Source organism: Branchiostoma belcheri, unplaced genomic scaffold (genome assembly GCF_001625305.1).
Source record: "Branchiostoma belcheri isolate BF01 breed outbred unplaced genomic scaffold, Haploidv18h27 scaffold44, whole genome shotgun sequence".
NCBI lineage: Eukaryota > Metazoa > Chordata > Leptocardii > Amphioxiformes > Branchiostomatidae > Branchiostoma > Branchiostoma belcheri.
In genome coordinates, this window is record NW_017804065.1 from 2,473,261 (window position 1) to 2,499,105 (window position 25,845).

Consider the following 25,845-nt stretch of genomic DNA (forward strand, 5'->3'; position numbering starts at 1 on the left):
CAGATAAGTGAGACAGGCCAAACCGATATCATTTCTTTAAAGAAAAATATTACACTGGAAGATGAACATTCTCCTTACAATTTAAGGGCCAAGGAAAGAAGTCTTCAAAAACTCTTGGTGTATATGCTAGTATGTAGAGAGCAACTTTTTCTCAGGAGGATGCAACAAAAACAGATAACAAAAAAAGATAACTTGAAAATGATAAAAGTATGAATCTTAAAAATTACATGTATGTCAAAGTTCTGTGCTCGAAACTTAGTGAAAAGAAAATGTCCCTCCTACACTAAAAACTAGAAATGAAACAGTATGTACATGTGGTAGTCTTCTTTGGAAGCTGTAAAATGCATATTGTCTACACTTCATCATTACACTGCAGATGAAATCCAAGCAGCTATTTGTGCCAGAGCAAATATCTTTGGTACCATATACAGTTAACCTCTACAAGAGCAAATATACCACACTACAAGTTAATCCCATTAAAAACCACACCATCTTAATTTTATGGATGACATCCATGCGCGCATTGATTTTTGCCTGTTCTCGAAAAAAAAAAAGGTTCTCCAAGGCTCTGGCCTGGGTACTCCATGGTAGTTAGCGACAATACGGAGTCGGGCACCGAAGCTCAAAGCTACCGAAGCTCAAAGACTCAAGAACCGCAAAAAGCTAGCATGTGCCAGCTTGTCGTATACGTCGCTATATATGTACTGATGCAAATTCACAATACCAGCTTTGTATTCCTGTGGTTAGGCATTTTTATTTTTGGCCAGAATTTGTTTTTATTCGCCCGCGCGCACTAGTTTGGGGGTCTTCAGAGGATGTCATCCATAAAATTAAGTCAGTGTGGCGGCCTAATCATAGTGAAGGGCTGATTGCCCAGACTAAAACCTTTCTACTTCAGCAAGGGTCAGTATCTATCAAAATGTTCTGTAAGCTAAAGGATACTGCTGTAGTACTTATCATAATATCTAAACAAATTCTAACCTATTCTTCATTTGTATAAAGTTTACAAAACTAGTCCTAACCTTATCCATTAAACCTGCAAACCCACCACATACTGGTACCTGGTACATAACACTATCATCATGATAATAAAATGTTATGTAGCATACTTAAGTATAAAAAATTGTAGGCTTATAGCCCTCAATGTTATACAAATCCCACCTTAAATGATGCCTTCATTTAATCAAAGAAAAAGAAAATAAAAGCAATTTTGACACAACTTGTGCCATGAAATACAAATTTGTGACTGAATCACTAAAAGAGGACTAAAAGCAACATATTGTACCATAAGGCCACACCAATTTAATTTGTTGGTTCTCGGATTCTCCTCTTCGTTTTTTTCTGATTTGCAAAAAAAAAAAATTTGATTCTGGTCCTGAATCAACTGAAAAATGCTCATGTTTTGCCCCCAACAGTTGAGGAAAGTCCTTTTCTTCCTAGTTGTTACAGTTTTCCCATTTATCATTGCAGTGATTTGATTAAAAGGGCAAACTTCAATGTTTAAATTTTAACCCAGCCTTTTGTGTTGACTTCATGGCTTATTTTGTAGCATTTAAGCCTATAATAGGATGCCTAGACCTGTTTTTATTTTTATTTTTTTTTCGCCCTGTCGCTTCATATTTTTTCTGAAAAAATCCGAGAACCAACAAATTAAATTGGTGTGGCCTAAGTAGGTAAAAAGGTACGATCATGATCCATGTCATTTATATGCAGTGCCTCAACACGTCTTGTTGGTAATCTGCCCTGGTGTGTCATATATTTGCATATTGAATTTCATGATTTGCATATTTGTGACTCTTCCAGTGACACCACAACACTAGGCTTGTGGGTGGATGCCTTCCATCTCAATGGCGACATTCCCCTGATCTGCCTCGGCCTGGGTTTCATCCTCCTCTCTTAACACATCGTCTGGAGCGGCGCGTGCGGCCCTGTGGAACACACAAAAAGTATGAGACTGTCAATGAGGGTCTGCATGGCTTTTTCCATGAGGTGTAAGAAGTCTTTATTCACCAGAAATCGTAGCATTACCACTTGCACTGCACTACAGAAAGCTGGTGTGTTACGCCAAAGGGTTGTTATACTGACTATACAGGATACAGAAGCTGGTGTGTTACGCCTAGTCTCTACCAGACTAACTACGCTGGCTATAGAGAATAATTGCCAGGAGAGGGAGGCCGCCTTGTAGGTTTGACTGGTCTTGCAGTTCGGAGATAAAGAAACTACCTCTCCGCGGCCGGACTCCCTTGACCAATTTTACTCTCTTTTTTGCCGAATTCTATGATCTGTATTCCCAGAGAAATGCCTGGTGGAGGCTATGTTATGCCGAAGGGCTGTTATACCGGCTATGCAGATTCAGATACAGGAACATCTCCCCCCCTCTCTCTCTCTTTTTCAGTCACCTCTAACTCCACAACACTTCTAGCAGCCCTTCCATTGGCCAGGCCCCTAGCAGCTTAATGTCCAACAACCCTGTATGTCAGGAGAATTCCCTAAATCCTGTAGGTTGATTGATGCATATTATGAGCTAAGGCCACACCAATTTAATTTCTTGGTTAACGGATTTTTCTAGAAAAATAATGGAGTGGGCGGGCGAAATAAAAAATAAAAACAGGCCTAGGCATCCTATCATGGCCCAAAATGGTTACGATAGGAGACATGAAGTCAACACACCAGGCTGGTTCAAAATTTAAACAATGAATTTTGAACTTTTAATGATACCACTGTATTGAAATATGGGATGACTGTAACAAGTAGCAAGAAAAGGACTGTTTTCAACTGTTCAGGACAAAATATGAGCAATTTGCAGTTGATTTTGAATTTTTATTTTTATTTGCAAATCAGAAAAAAATGAAGCGGCGAATCTGTTAACCAAGAAATTAAATTGGTGTGGCCTAACATTGACCAATCAGAGACAGTGTAACACGGCTGACGTACCTGGCAGTGCGGCGGCGCGGGGAGGCCACCGGCTTCTTGCGGGACTTCTGGAAGCGGGAAAGTCCCCTGGAGTCAGTCCGTCTGCGGTATGCCTACAGAACGAATAATTAGACAATACCTCCGATGAGAAACTGGCATAACGTAGGCATTAAGAAGTGTCCCGTTATGTTACTGGAAAGCTAGTCTTTCCCTGACCACGACAAAGCGTAATAAGTAATGTAGAAATTTGATCCCCATGTACCTCTGTGTTGGAATAAAGTTTAAAATCATACAACTAATACTAACACACAGATGAACTAAATGATAGTTGTGAATATTACAAAATGCTGGAATATTATGATAACTGGCAATACATGGAATTGTACATAAGGTTTGAGGCATAAACTAAATAAATTTGTCATCATACCTACAGCATCTACATCATGTATACTTTGTGTAGTACCATAAAACAATAATATTATTATCATTCATTCAGTCCCATTTTTTAGCTAAGTTCTTACGTCATAGTTCTCGTAGATGGCGTCATCCGTTGGTGGCCCATTCTTGGCGGCTGGCATGAGCTGGGAATGTTCCTTGGGACTACTGGGGCTGTCATCTGTAGGAAAAAAGTGCAAGATATGGACTTAAGCATCGAAAACCAATTCACCATAACCACTACTTAACCCACACTGCAACATTGTCCCTACAGCTGCTACAATCTTTACAGTACCTGTAAAAGTGTTGGCCCAATTTTCCCCATGCGGTATGATAGTGTGCTGTACTAAGAGGCATTCAGGAGGCAGGTAGACAGCAAATCCAGGAAAATACACTGTAATTTCTTAGCCTGGGTACCATCCAGATTTTGTTCCGCTATAAAAAATCATTGAAAGTCAATATACATTTATTAATAATTCCCCGACTTTCTTTTTTCTGCATTGGCAGCCATCATAAACATATAGTTTTATTTTATCTTATTTTATGAAGATTTACCACATTTGTGGAAGGATTGACCTAACAGGTGACTATCACCTCTTCAAGATGCCAAACCTGAGACCTGATTGTATGTAAGGTTTGAACCACTCACACCAGGAAGGTCCCCTACTCTTTTTGATAAGTGCGGTGGGTTCTTAAACGTTCTGTGCCTACTTCCATTTTTCTCAGACCGTGAACTTTTGCTACTGTGAACATCATAAGTGAATTACAGTTATGTATCCAAACACTAGCAGCAAGGTAGGATTCTTTCAGGTATGATCAAGACATCATGTCAGGTAGCTTCTGAAAATCACTGGCACAACTTGGGTAAATGGCTATGCTGTGGATTGTGTAGTATATATAGAATACAACACGGTGTATTCCGTATCGCCCGAGGTACCAGCCCGACCGCGCGTCAGATCGCCCGACGGTCGAATATTTATCATACCCACCCAAGAAAACGTGCCTTTCAATGCGAAATGAGCGAAAATTTGGTGTCCCTAAACCCAAAAAAATACGACAACATCAATTCCAACGTCCGAATTTTGTATTCGAATTTCGAAATCGGTGCATGCGGTTAGGCCGAATGCGTTCGAATCGTTCCACGGAACATTTGGAAGGCCCGGGCCGTACGCGGTAAGAACCCCCGGGCCGTACCGCTAGTTATCACACGGGCCGGAACACCCGTATCGAACGTAATCGCGGCCCAGGTAGGACATAAATAGCTGTACAATAGTAGGAGCTCCATGTAACCTTTATACTTGTTCAGGTGATGTTTTAGACATTGTATGATCAGCTGGAGACATACATTTATCAGGGAGGGACATTTGGTAGCAAGTTTTGATGGTCAAAACAAAGGGTTCCTATCCACATCTATCAACTTGTTTGTTTGTTTGTTTGTTTTTTTATAACACAAAATAAACATACAACAAACAAATTCAAAACACTACAATAAAACTAACAGTAATAAAATGTAAAAAAAGAAATTATATATGTACTATGAAATAAGACAAAATGCTGCTCCTAAAAAAGCTATATACTGAGCACATTTAACTTTTTTGTGGCTAGAGTAGAAGCGACTCAAAGAGCAAAACAGCTTTTAAAGAAGAAAGCTTAGCCTTTATACAACATGTTATAAGGCCACACCAATTTAATTTCTTGGTTAACGGATATTTCTAGAAAAATAATGGAGCGGGCGGGCGAAAAAAAATAAAAATAAAAACAGGCCTAGGCATCCTATTGATATGGCCCAAAATGGTACGATTGGAACCATGAAGTCAACACACCAGGCTGATTCAAAATTTAAACCATGAATTTTGACCTTTTAATGATACCACTGCATTAAAAAGATGGAATAACTGTAACAACTAGGAAGAAAAGGACTGTTTTCAACTGTTAAGGGCAAAATATGAGCATTTTGCAGTTGATTCTGAATTTTTATTTTTATTTGCAAATCAGAAAAAAATGAAGCGGGCGAATCCGTTAACCAATGCAAGAAATTAAATTGGTGTGGCCTAATCTACAAACGATCACCAACTTGCTTGTATCACTGAGTACATGTATTTATGTTTAAACGAAGTTATACATTCATTCAGTATCAGACTGAACAGTGTTATTACCATCATCATCACCGTATTATTATAAGTAATATAACAGCCCCAGTTTCCTTTCAACACTCACCTTTGTTGTTGTTTGAGGGACTTGGCGGGGGTTGTGCAAAATAGTTGGGGAAAATCAAATGCCCAAGGACTGTTAGCATCAACATCAAACTTTAACCCTTCATGTACAATTAGGTGTCTCCTTGTTACCCATCCACCAATTACTGAAATTGGCAGTAACCTTCGACCAATGGATGAAGATTGGAGTTAATTACATTGACCTTTGACCATTAAGTTTTCATTCACAGTGACCTTTGACCAAAAAATTGTAGTTACAGTGACCTTTGACCAAAAAAATTGTAGTTAGTGACCTAAGACCAAAAAATGGTAGTTACAGTCACCTTTGACCAAAAAGTTTGGAGTTAGTGAGCTTTGACCAAAAAGTCTAGAGTTCCCAGAGTTTTGAGATATACCATACAATGTATTTCCTCCAATTGCATACTAATACTACTATGCACTATAAGCTTTTCAAATCAGAAGCAGGTGCTCTAGCTTGAAGCCAAAAAGGCCAAACCAACAGCACAGTGCACAGGCAGCCAACAGCACAGTGTAAAATATGGTACTACATGTACATTATGCACTCAAACTCAAAACTTAATGTTTATTTCGAGAGAAGTTCTGTTGTTCATGTCAACTTCTTGCATCTAGGCGGGAGGTTGAAGCGAAGGTAAGTGCTGTGTACCTAAACCCACATTGTACAAAATGTAGGTTCAGGTCTGGATTCAAGTCTAGAGGTTTAGGTTCAGCAAGGAGGTTTCATCACGAAAGCTCCTTGGGTTCAGTAAAGGACTTGTAAGTCGAGACCTTACCCCATGGCATATACAAAATTGCATGTTGGCAACCTTGCAATGCTGTATTGGCAAAACTGTGGCCATTTATCATGGATGCCAACACTTGACGATGCCCAATGGCAAAGTTTTCTTCAATTCGCAGCACAGATTTTCCAATCTATGGAAGGGTTTGGATGGTTTTGAAAAAAAGGGGTATGTGACTTTTTGTTTGTTTGTAATAAGTCCGGACTCGGTTCTTGACTTTTAGGTTTTTTTGGACTTGAACCTAAACATTTTTACAAGTCCGGAACCAGTCCAGTGAACCAGTACACATCACTAGTTGAAGGTGAATGTTTCAGCTCCCTTTGTCAGATTTGTGATCAGCCCCAAATCAGGTGCACACGTTAATGTGAATGCGTAGTACACATCTGGAGGAAGTACCGTAACATATTGTAACCCACAACCTTTGCTTGTAATATGTGTTAGTTCCGTGAATAGTTTCATCAGGTTGGTAAGACACTGAGTAAAGACACTCTTTTTACACAACAAAGTCTTTTACTCAGCCGACGTCTCGGTGACCGTCTGTCACCTTCCTCAGGGCAATTCTGTCTGGTTCACATTGCATGGATACATTTCCCTGTAATCCAATCACGCATATGTGTAGATATGTAAATATTGTACATTTGGGAATGCATCTGTAGCAGCTGCAGTGCAATATGAACCAGTCAGAATTGCCCTGAGGAAGGTGACAGACGGTCACTGAAACGTCCGCTGAAAAAAAGACTTGGTTGTGTAAAAAGAGTCTCTTTACTCAATATGTGTAAGTTTTCTGAAGGTGCTGTTGCATCTACTACCAAGCGCCGTGTTAGTCTGGAGTTAGTTCGGTGAAGCAGAGGCAGCAATAACAGCTACGTGAAGTCACACAGAGTAGCGGCAGGCCCTCGCTCGTTCAAACATCGTTAGGACTTTAACCACCCTACCGGGGCTGGGTTCTCTTATATCGACTGTACCCGTGGTTAGCTCGCCCTCCACGGTGTAGTACTCGTCAGGGTCCGACTCCACGCCGAAGAACGTTCCCGTCAGGTCGGGGAAACGCAGGTCGACGAACAGGATGATGGCGCCCAGAATCACGGTGATCAAACCTTTGGAGGAGCAAAAGTGCCGACTTAAAAATGTGTTGAGACTTGCAGTATCTATTAAACAATGTATTGTAGTTTATTGTTAATAATCTATTTAAAAATACCACACAACAGAAAAGACTAAACATAATTTTTGACACCCCCACTAAAAGTGGTACTGTTCCAATGCCATGTGGTCACCGCAGACGATCTGTTTTTCTGTCCACACCATCTCGTTTCACGTATGCCAAAAAAACAGTTACTCAAGCAACTGGATATGATTGAAAACGTCAGATGTTTCACGTAATATAGAATGTGACTTTTTTTCGGCAATGGACGGTGAAGTATCTCAGATCCATGTAGAAGAGATATCGCAAGGCTATATGATAATAATGTTAATTCCCCACCTTATCCTCGGTGTATATGATGATATAATCCCTGGTCAGGTGTGATAACCACCTTATAAACCACCTCGTTCTCTATGCTCACTCTGTGGTTTATTCGGTGGTTATTGCACCTCACCAGGTATTATATACACCTTGGGTCAGGGCATAACCCTTTATTACTCACCCACAGCCAGGGTTATCCAGAAGCACCAGCCGTAGTGAAACCTCATGACCGTCGTCCCGATGGGGATGGCCAGCTCCGGCCCCCACCGCAGCGAGGCAAACAGGATGTTGCCTAGCAACATGACCCCGCCCGTCAGCATCATGAAGTAGGCTCCGTACCGGATAAACATGCAGAACAGGATGTTGGTGAGGATCCACAGGGGGAAGGCAGTCCTGTAAAAAAGCAGAAAATGGTTGAAGAGGTTCATCAGTCATGTAGAATTAACAGTCAGTAGAAAATTCTTCAATCAGTGACTGTATTTTGTAAGGCCATGTTGATTTGATTATATGGATGACATCCTCCGGGAGCCCCAAAACTGATGCGCGCATGCGAATAAAAAAAAAGTTTTGCACACAAAAAAAAGTTGTTTTCATTATGAAATCTACGTGGTCATGAGGGTTGAACAAATGGGACAGAATATGGTTTGGCGAATAATCTAATCTTCAAGTTCATTTCCTAACAATTTCGTCTTTTTTCTTTTGATTTTGGCATTCTACGACATTGGTATAGTTTTTACTTATTTTTTGTAACTAACTTACGGTATATTTTTGCTCATTTTGCAACTGTTTTGTACGATTTACAGTATGGTTGAAAACTTTTTTTTTTTTGGAAACGGCCGAAAATTCATGCGCGCGCGGATGTCATCCATATAATCAAATCAACATGGCCTAAGGTAAAATCCTGTACCTCCAAATTATCGGTGTCGACTTTACACCTTGATCATGGAGCGACCTAGTCTTGTGAGAACGCGAAGGTTGGGAGCTGCCCAAGTCCTATTTACCCCGTAACTCCGCAAGGAGGCGGGGGAGGCCAGAAGATCCACACAAGTCTCGACCTAACTAAGTCTTGTGTTCTTGCAAGACTAGGTCACTCCGTGATCAAGGTGTACAGTCGACACCGAAAATTTGGAGGTACATGATTTTACCTTTACAAAATACAGTCACTGATTGTCTACTAACTGGTCAAAGCTGTACTTATAGTCTAGTCATCATCGTTGATGTTCTGTACCATCTAGGCTCTGAATCAACCCCCAAATGTTACATGTCAATGAGAGAAAAGCTACCATTTATAACTTTCTAAGTGGTAACTGCGGGAAATTTGTCATACCACAGTTGGAAGTTAAACATAACTTATTCAAGTTAAGAGTTAAAACTTTCAATCCAACACAAGAAGTTCTCTCACCTATATAGAGCTTTCGACCAGTCACTCTGGTGGATCTAATTAAAAGTTTTAACTCTAAACATGTAGCTACCAACACAGATGAACTTTCATGATAGTAACTTATTCAAATCAGGGCCTCATTTGCATAATTTATGAGGAATTGCTGGAATAGACTTTTTTGTTAAAATAAGACAGTAGAGAATGGTAGAGAATATGCATAATCATTGAGAAACATTTGGAATTTGACAGTCATAAAAAATAACATCATCTGGCGAAGGTATAAAGTTGTGGAACTCTATTATATAATTATAGTAGATTAAAATTCAAAATTCATTGTTTGAATTAAATATCCGCCTAGTACACAGCCTGTGGGATGTCACAGGATGCCTGGGTATGATTTTTATTTCGCCCACCCTCTTCAATGATTTCCTGAAAAAAAACAATCCGAGAGCCCATGAATCAAATGGGTATGGCCTTACAAGGCTCGAAATACTGGGTGCATGTGCACCTTAGTGCACCCAAACTTGGAGCTGTGCACCCAAATTTTTTTCTGTGGGTGCACCGGTGCACTCAAATATTTTTGTAGGTATTTTTTGTACATATCAAATGTATAATAGTATGCAGGATATTGTTGGCATCTAACATCTGTGTCCATACATTGTAATATCACCAGGGTCCATAATATCGCCACCCTGAGAAACAGTGTGCTTAAAGATATTTTTACTGCAACATATTTTTGGTATGCACTCCTACACACCTCAAATGTACATACCTAGGGTATACCTAGGGTAGGATATCTTTAAGCACACTATATGTCTCAAGGTGGCGATATTATGGACCCTGGTGATATTATGGACACAGATGTTAAGTGTCAGAAAAAAATAAAATCTTTGTTGAAGTACTGTAAGATTTTGAAGGTAGCTCCCATTTCAGATTCAAGCTCAGAAGACTGCTGGAGCTGTAAGATCTGTAATTAGGTTTTGTTTTATATGGTGCACCCAAAAAATTTTCTGTGCACCTGATTTTTTAGGTTGGGTGCACCAGTGCACCTATTCCCAAAAATGAATTTCGAGCCCTGGCCATAGTAAACCCTACCACAGCATGATGTGGGTGTAAAACCCTGACAGCCGGTAGCTGCGTCCCCAGCGGATGTTCTCCCCGTCCAGAGTGAAGTACTCTGCGATCCACAGGATGGGGTACGGCAGGCCCTTAAACTGAGCCTCGCGGAACTCCCGGTTCACCAGTCCAGCTGCAGGAGGGAACATCAGGGTGGTTTAGAAACTTTGAGAATACTGCTACTGCTACATGCAGTACTGAACAAGACTTGTTGGCAGCAACATCCTACTAAGGAAGAGCTCTACGGTAACATCCCAGCAGTGTCAGAGCTCATGAGACAGCGGAGGACAAGATTTGCAGGACAGAAGCAAAAACGTAAGCTAGCTAGCAAACTGGTCCTGTGGGAACCTAAACAAGGACATGCTAAACCTGGGCGTCCTTGTATGACGTACACAGACCAGCTGGCTTGTGATGTAGGGCTACCTAAGGAGTACCTGGCAGTCACCATGACGGATAAAGCAGATTGGAGGAAGAGGGTCTGGGACCAGGTACCCCCGACTTGATGAGAAGAATTCAACTTTATGTATTAAAACAGAAAGCAGACCAGCTCAGATACAATGTACTGCTTCTTCAACAGGGGGGAGAACAGGATTAATTTTGAGAACTCTACACAAATTTAATATTACAAAACACGTAAATTGTGTGACAGGCTCAAAAAAGTTCTTAACTGGAACTAACAAAAACTATGCGCCTCCAGATGTCTTACTGTCAGGGATGACTGCGTGTGCGCAATTTTAGGAATCAACAGACTGAGTATACAACAAAGAAATCATTTAAAGTCCTTGAATAAGTCTATATTTTACACATACATGGTACAAAATATATTAATACTCATAAGAGTGAGGGCTGGTATATGGTTTGTGACCATTTGTTTTGGTCATTTCTAATTTTTCTTCAGTATGTTAAAGAGTCTCTTGAAGAAAGCCAGAGTTGGGGGTGTGCGTGTGTCTGGTGGTAGACTGTTCCAGACAATGGGTCTACATCAGCCTATGGATCTTCAGAAACTCTCGCTGATTGTGTATAATTGACGATCCTTACCAAATGGTCCGAAGAAGTTGCGTCCCTGTGTCCACTGCCGCTCCCCTCCCCACCAGAACCGTTCGTTGTAGTCGATCCTCTCACTGTTCAGGTGTGGGCCTGAACCTGAAGGAACAAGAAATAGTCATGCCTTCAAGTAACAGAGTTATCAACCAAGGATCTAGCCTGACTAAATCGCATTATGGTGGCCAGAACTTGCAAACTCGCATTGAAAATGGACTAAGGACCTTATGAACCTTCTTTGTACAAAGAAATGGAAGTAGCGATAAACTTTTAAGGAAAATAACCTGTTTATACCTAATCTAATGATGTGGTCCGCCATCTTGGATTTTGGGCAATGATGTCATCAAATTAGCATAAATTATGCATTTTTAATGATGAAATTTACATAAAGTTACATGAGATATTATTTATATTAAAAACCATGTGTAACTTGACAAAAAAAAACATAAAATTCTATTGTTGAAAGGAAAATTACTAATTTAAAAAAAATTTAGCAAAAAATGTCCGTCAGAAATCCGTTGCCATGGCAACACCAAAAACCATTACCTTACTTTACTGATACAAAATTGTTGCCAACAATATCTTAGTAAAAGTCACCAAGTTCGGTGGTTCTATATAGTGTGAGCCCTTCAGACGCTATCCGACATCAAAGTTGGCGCGGGCACTTTTAGTGAGTCGAGTTTGTCTAACCGTTGATGTTTCTGACTTAAGGTGATTAGGGAATTTTCTGTTTCAAAAACCAAAAATTATGTACAGTGCATAGAAGTGGTGTGCTGGCCCTGTACGGAACAAATAAAAAAAAAAAGAACTGCCCTGTACCTTTCAGAGTGATGTTGGCGGCTCTCAGTCCGATCTTGACGCCGATGGTGGCGTGGATTTCCTCGTTGTGGAAGGCCTTGTACTGTACGCCGGTCTCCACCTCTGACACCTCCCACTCCATACCAAAATTACCCACTGGGAAATGACAAAACAAAAATGACTTCCTAAGTCTTTTGCACAAGTTTATTGCACAAGCATAGCATGTATATACATGAAGAAATACAAACCTTGAAGATTCTCTCACTCACTCACTTACTCACTCACATGTACTCTCATCCTCCCTCCCTGCCTCCCTCCCTCCCTCACTCATGCTCACTCACTCTATCACTTGCTCACTCACGCACTCACTCACTCACTCACTCATTCAATTACTCCATTCACCTTGACAATTTACATACTAGTACTAGTATTGCTACAGGGGCCTTTCCCACTGGCCTATTGGCAAGCTTGCTCCAGGAACATGAAGTCTTAATTATTGCAAAGCTCAGACAGCCTTGGAAGCAGAGAGACAGAAAAAACACAATGAATTTTAGTTTCTTGTTGCCTTTGCATGAACATTTTTGTTAGTTGGCAATTGCTTTTTTTCTCTGGTTTGCTTACTTATACTTGACACTGTATTATTTTTGTTCTGCAATAAAATTCTTCTTCTGTATCACATTCACACTCCACAAGATGACATCTTTGACTTTGTCTCCCACAAAGTACTTACACATGATGACTGCCAGGACAAAGATACTGAAGAACACCTTCAGAGCAAAGTAAAGTCGCTGAAAAAGAAAGAAAAAAAGAAAACAGTATTAATGGATTTCTATTCTAATTAAATGCAAGGGATATACAGTCAAACCTGTACTAGCGGTCACCTTTGTATAGTGGTCACTCGGCCATAGCGGTCAGTTTTTGCCGGTCCCTTGAATTTTTCCCATTGACGTAAGCATTAAGAATCGTGTCTATAGCGGTCACTGTTCAACGCGGTCAGCGGTCACCCCATTCCGGTCCCGCCGGCATGTCAACACCGCCGATAGCGGTCGCGGCTGGCCGTAACCCGCTAAGCACCACGGCCGTAACACCACCCCACCTCGGGCTACGACCGTTATGAGCCTTGTGATAATTTTCCGATCGCTACATTACTAAAATGTGAACTGAAAATTAAACTCCATATGTGTACGAAATAAAGGAAAACTGGCTTTTGACACGAAGTTTCTGCGGTCGCGGGTGTCTTTGATATCTGCGTTTTCCCCAACACCAGTGCCGTGCGTGCCGCATGGAGCTTTCAATGGACTCGGCCGCTCGGCGAAGATTACGGCAATTATCTTTACAAAAAAACTTAAGAATATCCATATTTGGTTTCTCGATTCCTTGAAATGCGTAGATATGTGCATAGCTTCCGTTTTTCATGAGCATAATTCAAGAAATTTGGCTCGAAAATGCGTTTCGTATTTTTCCAAGATGGCGCATGTTATCTGCAGAGGGAGGTCAATTGGGGTCATCGGAAGACTACACTGTTATGGAGGTAGATACACCGAGTTTTATTTAACTTTATTAGCGTCAAATGATGTAATTACATTATAAAAACATTTGAAATACATTACTAAAAGTAATTTTAGATGTAAATTTAACACTGTAGTGGATATTTTAGAAAAGATATAAGTCTGAAAGGAGAAAATTTTCTGTTGACTACCACATTGGCATAATGGTAGAGGCAGACAACCCACGCGGGGAGAAACCCAAACCGTAAACAAAGGAGAGTTTTCGCTAAGTTTTCATGTTCAAAAACGACCAAAAACGGAAAGTAACTGGCAACTGACGAACAATTATTTTGCTGTTAACTAAATAGACAGTATCTTGGTACAAAATAACTTATTTACGTGGTTGGAATTCGCTGTGGCGTATGTCGGTCGCCCGAAGCAAGTGTTCACCAAAGAGCAAAAACATGGCGATGTCGTTCTCTTCCACTTTTCGACTAACAACAACAACAACTACTAGTAACGTGGCGATTGCGGAGAAACGATGGCGAAAGCGGAAAGACAGACGCCGAACTTATTCCAAAAGGTGGAAGTGATCCGACTGGCAGAGTGAGCTTGAAGAAATCGTCGAAAGCTGAGCTTAGATTAAATGATTTTGCAGTCGATAGAAATTTGTTTGGAGTTGAAAGTTTGTTGCTTGATTTGCTTTCTTTTCTTTAGCCACATGTAGTACTAGTATGTACACAAGAACAGTAAATGACAACCAGTGATTTTGTATGTTTTAAATTATGTGAATGGTTTCATTGTCCCAGAATAGATGAACTGAATATGTTGAGTGTATGTATCTTTGATGTCAAGTTAATGTTTCCATGCAATATTTCTGTATTTATTATTTTTTTCAAGCAAGTACAAAATAAAGTACAACTAAAGCAAAAGAACAACAAATTATTGAACTAAGACATGTACATATAAAAGGGGTGTACCTTTGCAAATGTATGTATTCATATGTTTCAGAATAAAGACATCACTGTTGGTTGGTACTCAAAGCATGTGTCCCTTTTTTTTGGAGGGGGGTCAACTAACCGGCTGTTTCTCTATAGTGGTCACCTGGCCATAGTGGTCAAATTTGGCCAGTCCCTTGAGTGACCACTATAGGCAGGTTTGACTGTAGGAAAAAACAAGTACTATTATGAGGAATATCAACTTACCGCTCACTTTTTAAAACATTTTGTGGTATTTCATGGTAAATTGATACTTCCCAGTTTAAATCTTTTTTCTGTAACATATGGGCATGATTGTAGTTCATCCCCAGATCACTAGGTGGTGCTCTTTCCCTGAGACACCTGTTGATTAATTGCTATCATAATATGGTAGCAAATCAACACTCACTTCATCTTGTAATTTTGATTACAACTGCTTTTGCTTGATTCAAATTGTAAGCTTAATGATAATGGTATTACTAAAGTTAATAATATTTTTGCAAACCTTTTGCCAATAATTTCCTTGAAAAAATTAAAATACTACAAGTACTGGTAGATCTAAGTATGTAAGATGTTGGGATATACAAATGTATACATTGTACAGCAAAATGAATTTCAGAATTGACTATCCCAAATAACTGCTTTATTCTCTCCCTGTGGGCCTGATCATGTTTCATTGCTATACCAGGGCTCGAAATTAATTTTTGGGAATAGGTGCACTGGCACACCCAACTTAAAAAATTGGGTGCACAAAAAAAAAATTGGGGTGTACCATATGAAAAAAAAGTATTATGTCAACAAAAACTTTGTTTCATTTCTAAAGAAAGGTAGTACAAGAATCATGAATGATTTTATTATTTTCTGACACTTAGATGTTAAAAGTACATGTATGCTGCATGTATCGTGTATACAACTAATACATAAACCTACAAAAATTTTTGGTGCACTGGTGCACCCACTGGAAAAAAATTAGGTGCACAACTCCAAATTTGGGTCCACTAATGTGCACATGCACTCAGTATTTCGAGCCCTGCTATATCCAGTCCCATTGTGAACTTATGTACAATAAAGCCACACCAATTTATTCAATCGGTTGTTAGATTCTTTTTTTTTTCCCTGCCGCTTCAATTTTTTCCTTAAAAAATTTTAAAAAAACAACAACAAATGAAATTGATGTGTCTAAATAACAGACACAAAAAAAACATGTCACCTAATGTACAGTGACTCAGGTATGCAGACCTGTCAGAAGCCCTGTCCTGAGCTATTCATCAAAAATAAACGTGCCCTCTCATGTTGACAGCATAATCAACCACCTGTAGCTAACATTGCCCTTGAGACAGACGTCCTGTTTTCTGATTCTCCAAAAAAATATCCAAACTGAAGTTCGGCAATCAAACGAATCTAAGGCCTGCAAGATTGAGTTGCAACTTGCTACATTTGTAGGTCCATTTCAGATTTGCAGGGTGAACTTACTGTAATTCCTGATTTTTTCACTGTACTGTTATGTTTACTGTTTTCACTGTCACCTCTGTACCGTGAACTTATCATTACAGGTAACAAATAATTCATGAACTATCTTTCTCCTGCACCTGTCGCCACTGTGAATATATAGTTCCATGAACATGTCCATTTTTCTCAGACCGTGAACTTCTGCTACCGTGAACATAAAGTGAATTACTGTAACAGTACTTTTGTACAGACTTGATTGTTGTGTCTGATGTCACAATAGAACAGAACCTGTCCAACGACCAGTGCCATTCTTGCTTTCAGTCATTTACAAAAGAATTGCCGCCACTTAAGGACACGGCGTTAATTGTCTTCAGGGCACGATTGTCTGTCTTTCGAGGCTTCTTAGATTGTTCTAAAGATACCAGGTTGAATGTCCTCAAAAACCATGGGTGGCATTCGTTCAAAGCGGCCATTTACACTTAGGAATTTAAGTAGAATAAGAATAAGACATTCTTGGGATATTCCTAACTATTCGAAAAAAGTGTATTCTAAATATTTAGGCCCATTTTGGTTCTCCCTTGATTGCGATTTACTGCTACAAACTTCACAATAGAGGCAGAATGAGGAAGAATGCCGTCTTGGTCTGAATGAGAATTTCTTTATATTATTGGACGTTCAAAGTGCATACTTTTAGAAATTCTGACTGCATTCCAGATATTTGTGCCTATAGTATGTATTTGTGTGGCCCAAAAGTCATGCTCAGAACTTTCTTCCCACAAAAATGAATTAACTGTAATCTGTAGACCATGGCATTGTAATTACTAAGTATACATTTCATGTGTAGGTAAATTTCAAGGTCACTTTAAGTACATAGTGAGTAACATTGCAACCACTAAAAATTTTAAAAGGTCATTATAATGTGTATGTAAAAAAAAAACCAGAACTGGCGTAAAACATCTGCATGGAGATTAATGTTGGTGATCCTTTAAAAATTATCTTGACTTGTTTTGTTTACATCAGAGTGGGAGGAGCCTGTTGTCCCTGGAATTCACACCTGACTTCCCCGTGATGCGATAATCACTAATACCCTGAAATGTTGCCTAAAAATTTCTATAGACGAGTGCCCCGCGTGACATTCTGCCCTCGGGCGCTTCGTGCTTTAATCTCAACAACACAGCGTGGCTTTGGACACGTAGAGACTGACTGAGACTATGGCATCGAGCCATTTCACAGGCCATGCAAGACAGCTTAAGACTTGTTTTGTTGAACCAGAGATGACTCTTTCACATGATGAATGAGGAAGTGCATGATTGTGGTTCTTGTTCACTCACTATATGTTTACTGTACTTCTGGAATGTGTGACTGTCCCACAATCTTTGCCTACAAAAACATGCTTTGAAATTTGAGACGAAAACATTTCAAAAGGTTGAACAATGACTTCATGATGCATGTGCCACATTGCCACCACACCTGAGTGTACAAAACCTTGTTTGTGTCTTTACCTTGACCTTGTCATATCCTCGTCTGGAGGGTTGGGGACTATAGTGGTGCACCCAACCTAAAAAGTTAGGTGCACAAAATTTTTTGGGGTGCACCATATAAAATAAAATAAGTAGAAGGTCAGCAAAAACTATTTATGTTACATTTGTAAAGAAAAGTACTAAAACAATGATTTTATTATTTTTCTGACACTTACTATAGGTGTAAAGAATATGTTACTAAGGCTACGAAAATATTTGGGTGCACTGGTGCACCCACAGAAAAAAATTGGGTGCACAGCTTTAAATTTGGGTATTTCGAACCCTGACTAAGGTGCACATAGCCTGAGTGTCAGCCTTGTTAGCTTTCGTCCGCTACCCAAGGTCCGCTCCCCGCCAACGGAGAGCCCGTTGGCGGAGAGCGGACCTTGGGTAGCGGACGAAAGCTAACAAGGCTGACACTCAGGCTAAGGTGCACATGCACCGGGTATGTCGAGCCCTGCCTTTGAAGGCAGACAAGCAAATATTATTAACAACATGGAACTGTCAAACTCAATCAGGTTTCACAAGGAAGTCTGTCCACTATTTTCCTCTTTGTTGCAAAACATTTGGTGACATTTTTCAGCTGGCAGACAATCAACTTCCTCATTCTTGTATTAAGTTGTAAGGGAAAAACTTACAGTGTTTCAGGTTTCAGTTCATCGTGGGTGGATGTGGATGACTAATAATATCATGTACCTGCCCAGATAGCCTACTTTCTTCCTTTTACAAAACATGTTCAAAAAAATCTAAGCAGAGGTTGCTAGGGAAGACTGTGACCTTTCTTTTTTTTCTGTCTGGTGGTGAGTAGCGACAGAAAAAAAACGGTCACAGTCTTCCCCACCAACCTCTGCTTTGACAGTATGTGCAATAGCGTGTGTACCATCCAGTACTATACATGTTAACTTATTGAAATCCTCATTTGCATAATTCTAGGAAATTCTAGAATCACCCTCTTTCATAAGATAAGAAAATATGATCTAACTGATAAACATGTAATTCATGTAAATATGATCTTGTTTTCATAATCAATGAAAAACATTGTATAATTTGTCAACATTCGGCAAGGTTAACATCATTTGGCGAAGGTATGAGATCATGGAACTCTAGTTACTTTTACACTCGCTACCACGCACCCACACCACCATGATTTTCATCCTATATAGCTTAATGAACATTCGGCGAAGGTACATTGTGTGAGATTGTGGAACTCTAGTTACTTTTACACTCACTCACTGAGATGATCATTCTGCGAAGGTATGAGATCGTAGAACTCTAGGTAGTTTTACACTCACTCCCACGCCCCCACACCACTATGATTCTCATCCTACCCATTTAACCTGAGATAATGAACTGTTTAAAGTAAGACTCCCAAAAGATGTATGAACTTTGTGACAGGATCTGGCAGGATATGGGTCTATAAACAGTTCTTTCACATCCCTTGGAACAGCATGCAGCAGCTGGTTAACATCTCCCATGGCAGTAGAGCAGTATAGGGGTGTTTTCTGACAGCCTATCTATCTGAACTGATGTTGAACTGATCGTCTGCATTGTAGAATCACCCTCTTTTATAAGGCCATGTTGATTTGATTATATGGATGACATCTTCTGGGTACCCCAAAACTAATGCGCGCGTGCGAATAAATAAAAAAGTTAAAAAAAAAAAAAAAGTTGCTTTCATTATGAAATTTACGTGGTCATGAAGGTTGAAAAAATGACACAGAGTATGGTTTGGTGAATAATCTACAACTCTTTAAATTCATTTCTCTTTACATTTTCGTCTTTTTTGTTTGATTTTGGCATTTTGCGACATTGGTATCATTTGTTCGTGGACCGGTAATTATAAATCCGCAGTACGAAGTGACCGCGAAAACAGCGAATATCAAAGTACCGCAAACATAAAGTGATTTACAGATAATAGAAACCAACATGGTTAAACTTCCCCAAACACAGCCTTCTTCTGGAGAATTTAGGGTAACAAGTGACTGCCAGCCCCTGAAACCAGCTGAACCATGTCACAGGTGTATACACAACTGGAGTAGGTCATCTTGCAGGGATCTCTCCATAAATTCTGAGGGGAGAGGTGCTCCCTATTAAATTGATGAAAAGTCAGCAAATTTTCATGTACTAAATACTAACTAAGAGAAAACCCTAAATTTGAACATTTTGGGAGAGGTTCTAGGATTTTGGGGAGAGGGGGAACACCCTTGCTCCATTGCTTGGGGAGAGCCTTGTCTTGACTTTACAAGGTGGACACTGGTTTGGTTTGTTCCAGAATATATAAGCCAAGTATTTCACTGGCTCTGAAATTTAACCCTTGTCCAGCTGGCATTTTTTACACAGCATTTTCAAATAATTTGAAGTCTTAATCAGGTCACAGACCCTTGAATTTTTTCCCTGCATTGGCGTAGTAACTTCCGCATTCGCTATGTTTCGCTCCAGTGTGATGCATTACACAAGAAACACCCCAAAATTGTACCTATACATGTAGCTATATGGGGTGCTGTATGGTACTGTATGTGGAACCCAATATATCATATATGGGTCCTGCGGGACAAGGGTTTTAATAGTTTAAACTAGAATGAGCATCCTTTTTTATCCTGTGTATTTTTTCTGTCACTTGCACTTGTCACATTTTCAAAGCTCTAAACTATTAACAAGAAATTAGTTACTGCATATAAGGACATGATAATTAACATGTTGACCTGTGAGCGTGACTGATGATGTCTCACAGTGATCATTCACAATGACAGGACAATTTTTCTGTTTGGTTTTTTTGAGGAAGTCCTTCCCCCTTCTGAGAAAATTGGTCTTCGTGGTTCTCCCATGCGTGACTCATAATATGAGTCATATGGGGAAGTGTTGTAAACGTTAACCTCCCCCCCCCTATGTGTTGATACGTAAATGTAGCAGATTTAATATGTTAATTGCTCAGTTGACAACAGTAAGGACGAGAATGGATTATAAGGGGGCCTGCATGCCCTTTTTCGTAAGGCGTAATCTGCGTAACCTGTAGGCAGCCTCCCAAAAAAATCAACATAATTCGTAATAGTACATTAGCCGCAAAGCGTAAAGTCATAATCAGCTCTGAGACTTTAACGTCATTCGTAACTAGCGGCAAAAATTTTGTGTGATTCGTAATCAAGACCCCCCCCCCCATGTAGGCCCTCTTATGAGCAACAACCTTTCATTATTATTATAATTTATATTCTCCAATTGTTAACTTACAACTTATAAATTTACACTTTTGTCATCTAGAAGTGCAATTTCACAAAACTGGTAAAATCACAACGAACAAGAATGCCGGTATATGGATGTCAAATTTGCAATACATTAGGAGTCATAAACAAACAAATAAACAAACAAACAAACAACAAAGAATCCAGCAGGCTGCAAACTCCCTGCAGGATAACTTAAGGAAAGGAATGCCAGGATGCAGATGGCAAGTTGCAACGTCTTACTTCTTAGCAGCCATCAACAAACAAACAAACAAACAGGTAAACAACTAACAGGCAAGTGTCAAATTTTCAACTGGATAGTGAGGAACAATGAAGATAGCGAAGTTGCAACATGTTATTTTTCTTTTTCCAAGGAGGTTTTAGCAGTGTACTTCAGTATTCAACAAACAAACATGTAAACAACAACAAACAGACCTGAATGCCACGAACTCCGGGCAGGATGACGAGGAAGGAGAAGGCGAGGATGCAGATGGCGAAGATGAAGCCGACCTCCAGCACGTCCACCGTCACCGCCGTCTTGTTGGACGCGTACAGCGTCGGACCGCCGTCCACACGGTTGAAGTCAAAGAAACCAGCAGACATCTTGGCAGTTCTCTCTGCATCAAACAAGTTTTACAAAATTTTTTTAAGATCACAAACTCCTTTCTTGTCTAGGAAGAATTATTATAGTAATAATGGAGCAAGAGACCTTTTTTAATGAAAAATGTTTTAACATTTTATACAAGTGCTAGACCTTTTAGCCGAATTGTTATAGGCTTATATAATAGTGTCGGCATGTGGATTGATGCCCGGGTTGGTTGTGGGTTCGAACCTCAGCTCGATCGGGACCAGGGGTTTCTTTCTGTTTCTACTCGCTCCTTCTGTTTCTTAAATAAGGGCGCCCACTCTGCCCAGAAATGTAATGAGTATATAGGGATAGGTGTCACTAACTGCCCAGCTCAATGGGTCCTGGACCTTTTGGCCTAATCGGTTAGTGTGTTGGTTGTGAACTGACACGCTGCGCGAGCAGTGTGGGTTTGATCCCGGGGGTCAGAGTCAACCTTCGAGTTACTCCTTTCTCTTGTGTTACCCTACTTACCTCTCAGAGCTGTATTTTCATCATTCTCATGTTGCTTATTTAGTTCTACAGTTTGTTCTTTGATCATTTAAGGGTTTGGGATACCAGTTTCTGCAAAGAAATTTGAAGAACTTATTTTTCTTGGGACTTCAATGGGTTGATTTTATAAAAATTGAAGTGAAAATGGTTGACAGAATGGACACAGGTTCTGAGCTTTTAAAATTTTTATGTTATTGTACCCAAATATGGGAATCTGAAAATAATAGAGATCTTGTGACTTAATTCATTTGAGAGTTACCCCAGCACCAGACATGTAATTATGATTTTTAACATTGCTAATGCATTTGATTTTGGACCTGTAAAATTACCTGTTAAGGGAGTACTTAGTACTAAGCAGTTAGTAAAAGCTACATTTCTACCTCTTTTACCACAATTTCATATTAAACTGAAATTCAATGCTGAATGTTTCGGACCCCTTAAGGCTTAAGCTTGCAACAATTTGTTCCACATGTTCATGACCACCCGGAAACAAATAAATGACACTCCCGCCCTACAGCATTACCGAATCTCCCCCAATAAGGTTCGCTGGTCGCTGCCACCCTGACAGATTTCTATCCAACTTTTGATCATCAAACTTATAACCTACGAAGTTTTTACCTACTGAATCTTTGCGCTGTGTTTTCTACAAAGGTTTAGCCAATATGGGAGCTAGAACAGACGGTGGTTGATTGTTTAGATCGGTCACAAATGCTATCAAAACATACGATAACTTCTGATCACTCCAAAGTCAGCGCAACAACACAGCACTAGAATCTCTCACGGAAGAGGGAAATTCAAACGTCTGCAAGGTTTCTTACCTTCAAGCAGCGGAGTGAAGAAGTCTGGGACCCTCTCCCTCGGACGAGGAAGTCTTGAAAGAGTCTGGAGACGAAAGTGGAAGGTGTGGCCTGCGACTGACCTCACCAAGCGTCATGCAAATCGCGCCTTGCAGAGTTCTCCGTATATCGGACGGGGCAAGTTTCGGCTGGGAAGCACCGCGCGGAGGGATATCTGATGTCAGACCATTGATCTAAGCCACGCCCCTACACACCGGAGTATCTCACTTCCGGGTTTCAACTTTGCCTGGTGGTAAGCAGTTTGGAGAATGATTACATCACACCTCAAACGACCTAATCTCCAAGCAGATGTTTGGATGGCTGCAAGACAGTATCAAACTGGCCAGGCAGTTTTCAATACGCCACCCGTGGCCGTGAGGCAACCAATGGTTTAACAATACTGGAAGTCAATGTACATATGGGGGGGGGGTCACATATGGACTCCCTAGCCCAAGAGAATATGTGTGGAGATAACCGGTTTAACCAATAACCCCAATCAGGCCCCTGACAGCTAGAGAATGTGTAGTGCAGCGCGAGCTATTATATAAGCGGGTTGGAATGTTACTGGTGACAATGCAGGAACACCTTGGGTACACAGAGGAACCAAGGAGGTTTTGTATTCAACCTCCTTTGAGGAACAAAAACTTCATGCTGTTCCTTTAATAACACTTTTGAAAAGAGTCCGAACAGCAAGTCCTAACAAGTTGAATAAGTTTAACAATTACTGTGGATTTAAACTTTATTATGGGTTCACCACACCACTTCGTGGTGTGGTGAAACCATATTGCTTTTTCTGATGTTTCTTCTCCTCCTCCTTCTCCTCCTCCTCCTCCTGCCATATCTTTAAATGGATTCAGCTTCTTCATTTTAGGGCCTAAGGTCCTGAAATTTGGTATGGAGGTACAGTGGGCAAATACCCATAGGCGTTTTTTAAATTATTGTGATACAGGCTTTTAGAATGGTTTTATTTGAGTTTTTTGGCTGTGTTATAGCAAATGTATTATTGTGTTAGTCTGCCTTGTTTACCACGTTTGGGCATGAGTCATCAGAATGGAATGCAGGGCATCAACCAATAGGCATGCAGCTTTCCTCTATACTTCTTGCTGATTGGCTGTTGGGATTTAACTTGATTAACACCTGCACAGAAGCATTTCCATACTGACAGTATGTCTGTATTCAAGTGTTTTGGTAGGTATTTCAAGCTTTCCTGCTCCAGCATTGGAATGCCGGGCATGGACGTTTTTTTTTTATTTTGAAAATCAACAGTTTGCATTATGCAATTAAAAATCCTAACCAATAAAGTAGGGAATAGCTATCCAACTGTTGTTTTAGTTGTATTTTACTTCATATTATAGTTATATCAATGTAAATCATTGTTTTCCCTTGTGTTTCCCATTCTTTCCCTGCCATGTCGTAAAATGTGGTGAACCCATCGCTGTATTTGCTCCAAAGCAAATATTGGCCTTTCTAGTTCTTTCTGTTTCTACTGGCTCCTCCTGTTTCTTACAGTGGTTCCCACACCGGCCCTGGTAGTTCTGGCAAAGAGTGCCGCTCCAGGGATGTCGAATTCCGAAAATTCGAGGACGAATCTAGATTTTCAAAAGAAAAGGGGGAATAGTGTAACAGTGGGGGTTTACAGGCGCTACCAACAGATCCTGATATTACTTTAAAAGTTTCACAATTACAATGCAACGTAAATTTGATATATTTTATTTACATTGTTTCTAGTAATACTAGTAGTAGTAGAGACATACTCTATATTTCTTCCTGATCATTTTCTTTGCCAGATGACGTGATGCACGTCTTTTATGTTTATACATTGTTGCCCCTCTAATTTTTCTGATGAAATATAAATTACCTTGAAGTGTTCTGTGGTTTAAATAATAGTTGTTTTATTGCAAATTCATGCCCGAGAGCTAATTGCAGGAACAGAAGAAACATTTGGTATAAAAAAACAGACAATTTGTACAACTACTGATATCTACTAAGAAACTACTAGTAAAAACTACTGGAGAAATGAAGTCCTTAAAAGGAAAGGTTTGAAAACTTTTTCCCCGGAACAAGTCGATGTCGAGCATTCTCAGATGGCCCCCCAGCGTCACGTGTTCATTCCTGTGGTCCAGGGCGGGGGGTTTATGGGAAACAATATTAGGTAAACTTCCTCAAAACGCATAGATTTACAAGAACCAGTTACATGTACCTAATGCAACGTTACTAGTATTTCGTCCTGATCATTTCCTAAATTCCTTTGCCAGATGACGTAATGCATGTCTTTTATGTTTATACACGGTTGCTCCCTAATTTTTCTGATGAAATATAAATTACCCTGTTCTGTGGTTTTAAAAAAATGAAGTCCTTAAAAGGAAAGATAAATTACCCTGTTCTGTGGTTTTAAAAAAATGAAGTCCTTAAAAGGAAAGGTTTGAAAACTTTTCCCCGGAACAAGTCGTTGGCGAGCATTCTCAGATGGCCCCTCCGGACGTCACGTGTTCATTTCTGTGGTCCAGGGCGGTGGTTTTGGGAAGCCTTGTTAGGTAAACTTCCGCAAAACGCATAGATTTACAAGAGCCATGCAGTTACATGTACCTAATGCAATACAACGTAAAAAGGAAGTTTGTAAACACTAATACCCGCCACACCGGGCTCTGTAGTTGAAACGCAGGAATGCATATAACCCTGAATGCTTTACTTATCGAAATAATGTGGTCTGACTTGCTCCAAACAGCTATACTTTGCATCCAAAAAATTTACTTGCCAAAAACAGTGCTTTTACTTGCCCTGGGCAAGTGGGCAATAGGACTTGTCCAACCCTGCCTTTATTACATAAGCCGTATCGACCGGTTAGTGAATGTTTAACCCGCCTTTGGCACTGCGTCAGCGGTTAATGGCCCCCGTATTGACTTGAAGTTTGTCCACTAGTCAATGTGTCAGGTTTAATGTGTTTACATTTGTTACGTCTAAAGTCCAAGGGGCTGCCCCCAAAAGAAAGCCGGAACACCGGCCTTCTCAGAAAGCTGCTAGTACGCCCTACCGTCAGTTTTACCCAACTTTATCAGGCCAGGTCTATATCAGGCCAGCAAACGTAGTT

The 25,845-nt window shown here is 40.1% G+C and overlaps 1 protein-coding gene across 2 annotated transcripts; it reads right to left on the bottom strand.

Moving 5' to 3' along the window:
- Positions 1–1,671: 1,671 nt before the first annotated feature.
- On the bottom strand, positions 1,672–21,420 carry LOC109478565 (dual oxidase maturation factor 1-like). 2 transcript variants are annotated; one of them, XM_019780211.1, is made up of 10 exons: positions 21,240–21,420; positions 12,887–12,944; positions 12,178–12,312; positions 11,356–11,460; positions 10,297–10,450; positions 8,002–8,213; positions 7,324–7,455; positions 3,435–3,529; positions 2,935–3,026; positions 1,672–1,928 (listed from the first exon to the last, which is right to left on the bottom strand). In XM_019780211.1, exons 1-10 carry the CDS (start codon positions 21,405–21,407, stop codon positions 1,817–1,819), a joined length of 1,263 nt encoding a protein of 420 aa, XP_019635770.1. In that variant the 5' UTR covers positions 21,408–21,420; the 3' UTR covers positions 1,672–1,816. The 2 variants fall into 2 exon arrangements, with proteins under 2 accessions (XP_019635770.1, XP_019635769.1); XM_019780210.1 differs by having other exon boundaries at positions 7,294–7,455.
- Positions 21,421–25,845: the final 4,425 nt, after the last annotated feature.

What these genes read in the sequence shown, in the direction of transcription:
- LOC109478565 (XM_019780210.1), bottom strand. Translation starts at nt 21,407, where the DNA reads ATGTCTGCTGGTTTCTTTGACTTCAACCGTGTGGACGGCGGTCCGACG. An exon ending in TGTCCTGGCAGTCATCATGT is followed by an intron (nt 12,313 to 12,886) that starts GTAAGTACTTTG and finishes GTCATTTCCCAG; the next exon opens with TGGGTAATTTTGGTATGGAG. An exon ending in CTGGATAACCCTGGCTGTGG is followed by an intron (nt 7,456 to 8,001) that starts GTGAGTAATAAA and finishes GCTCCTCCAAAG; the next exon opens with GTTTGATCACCGTGATTCTG.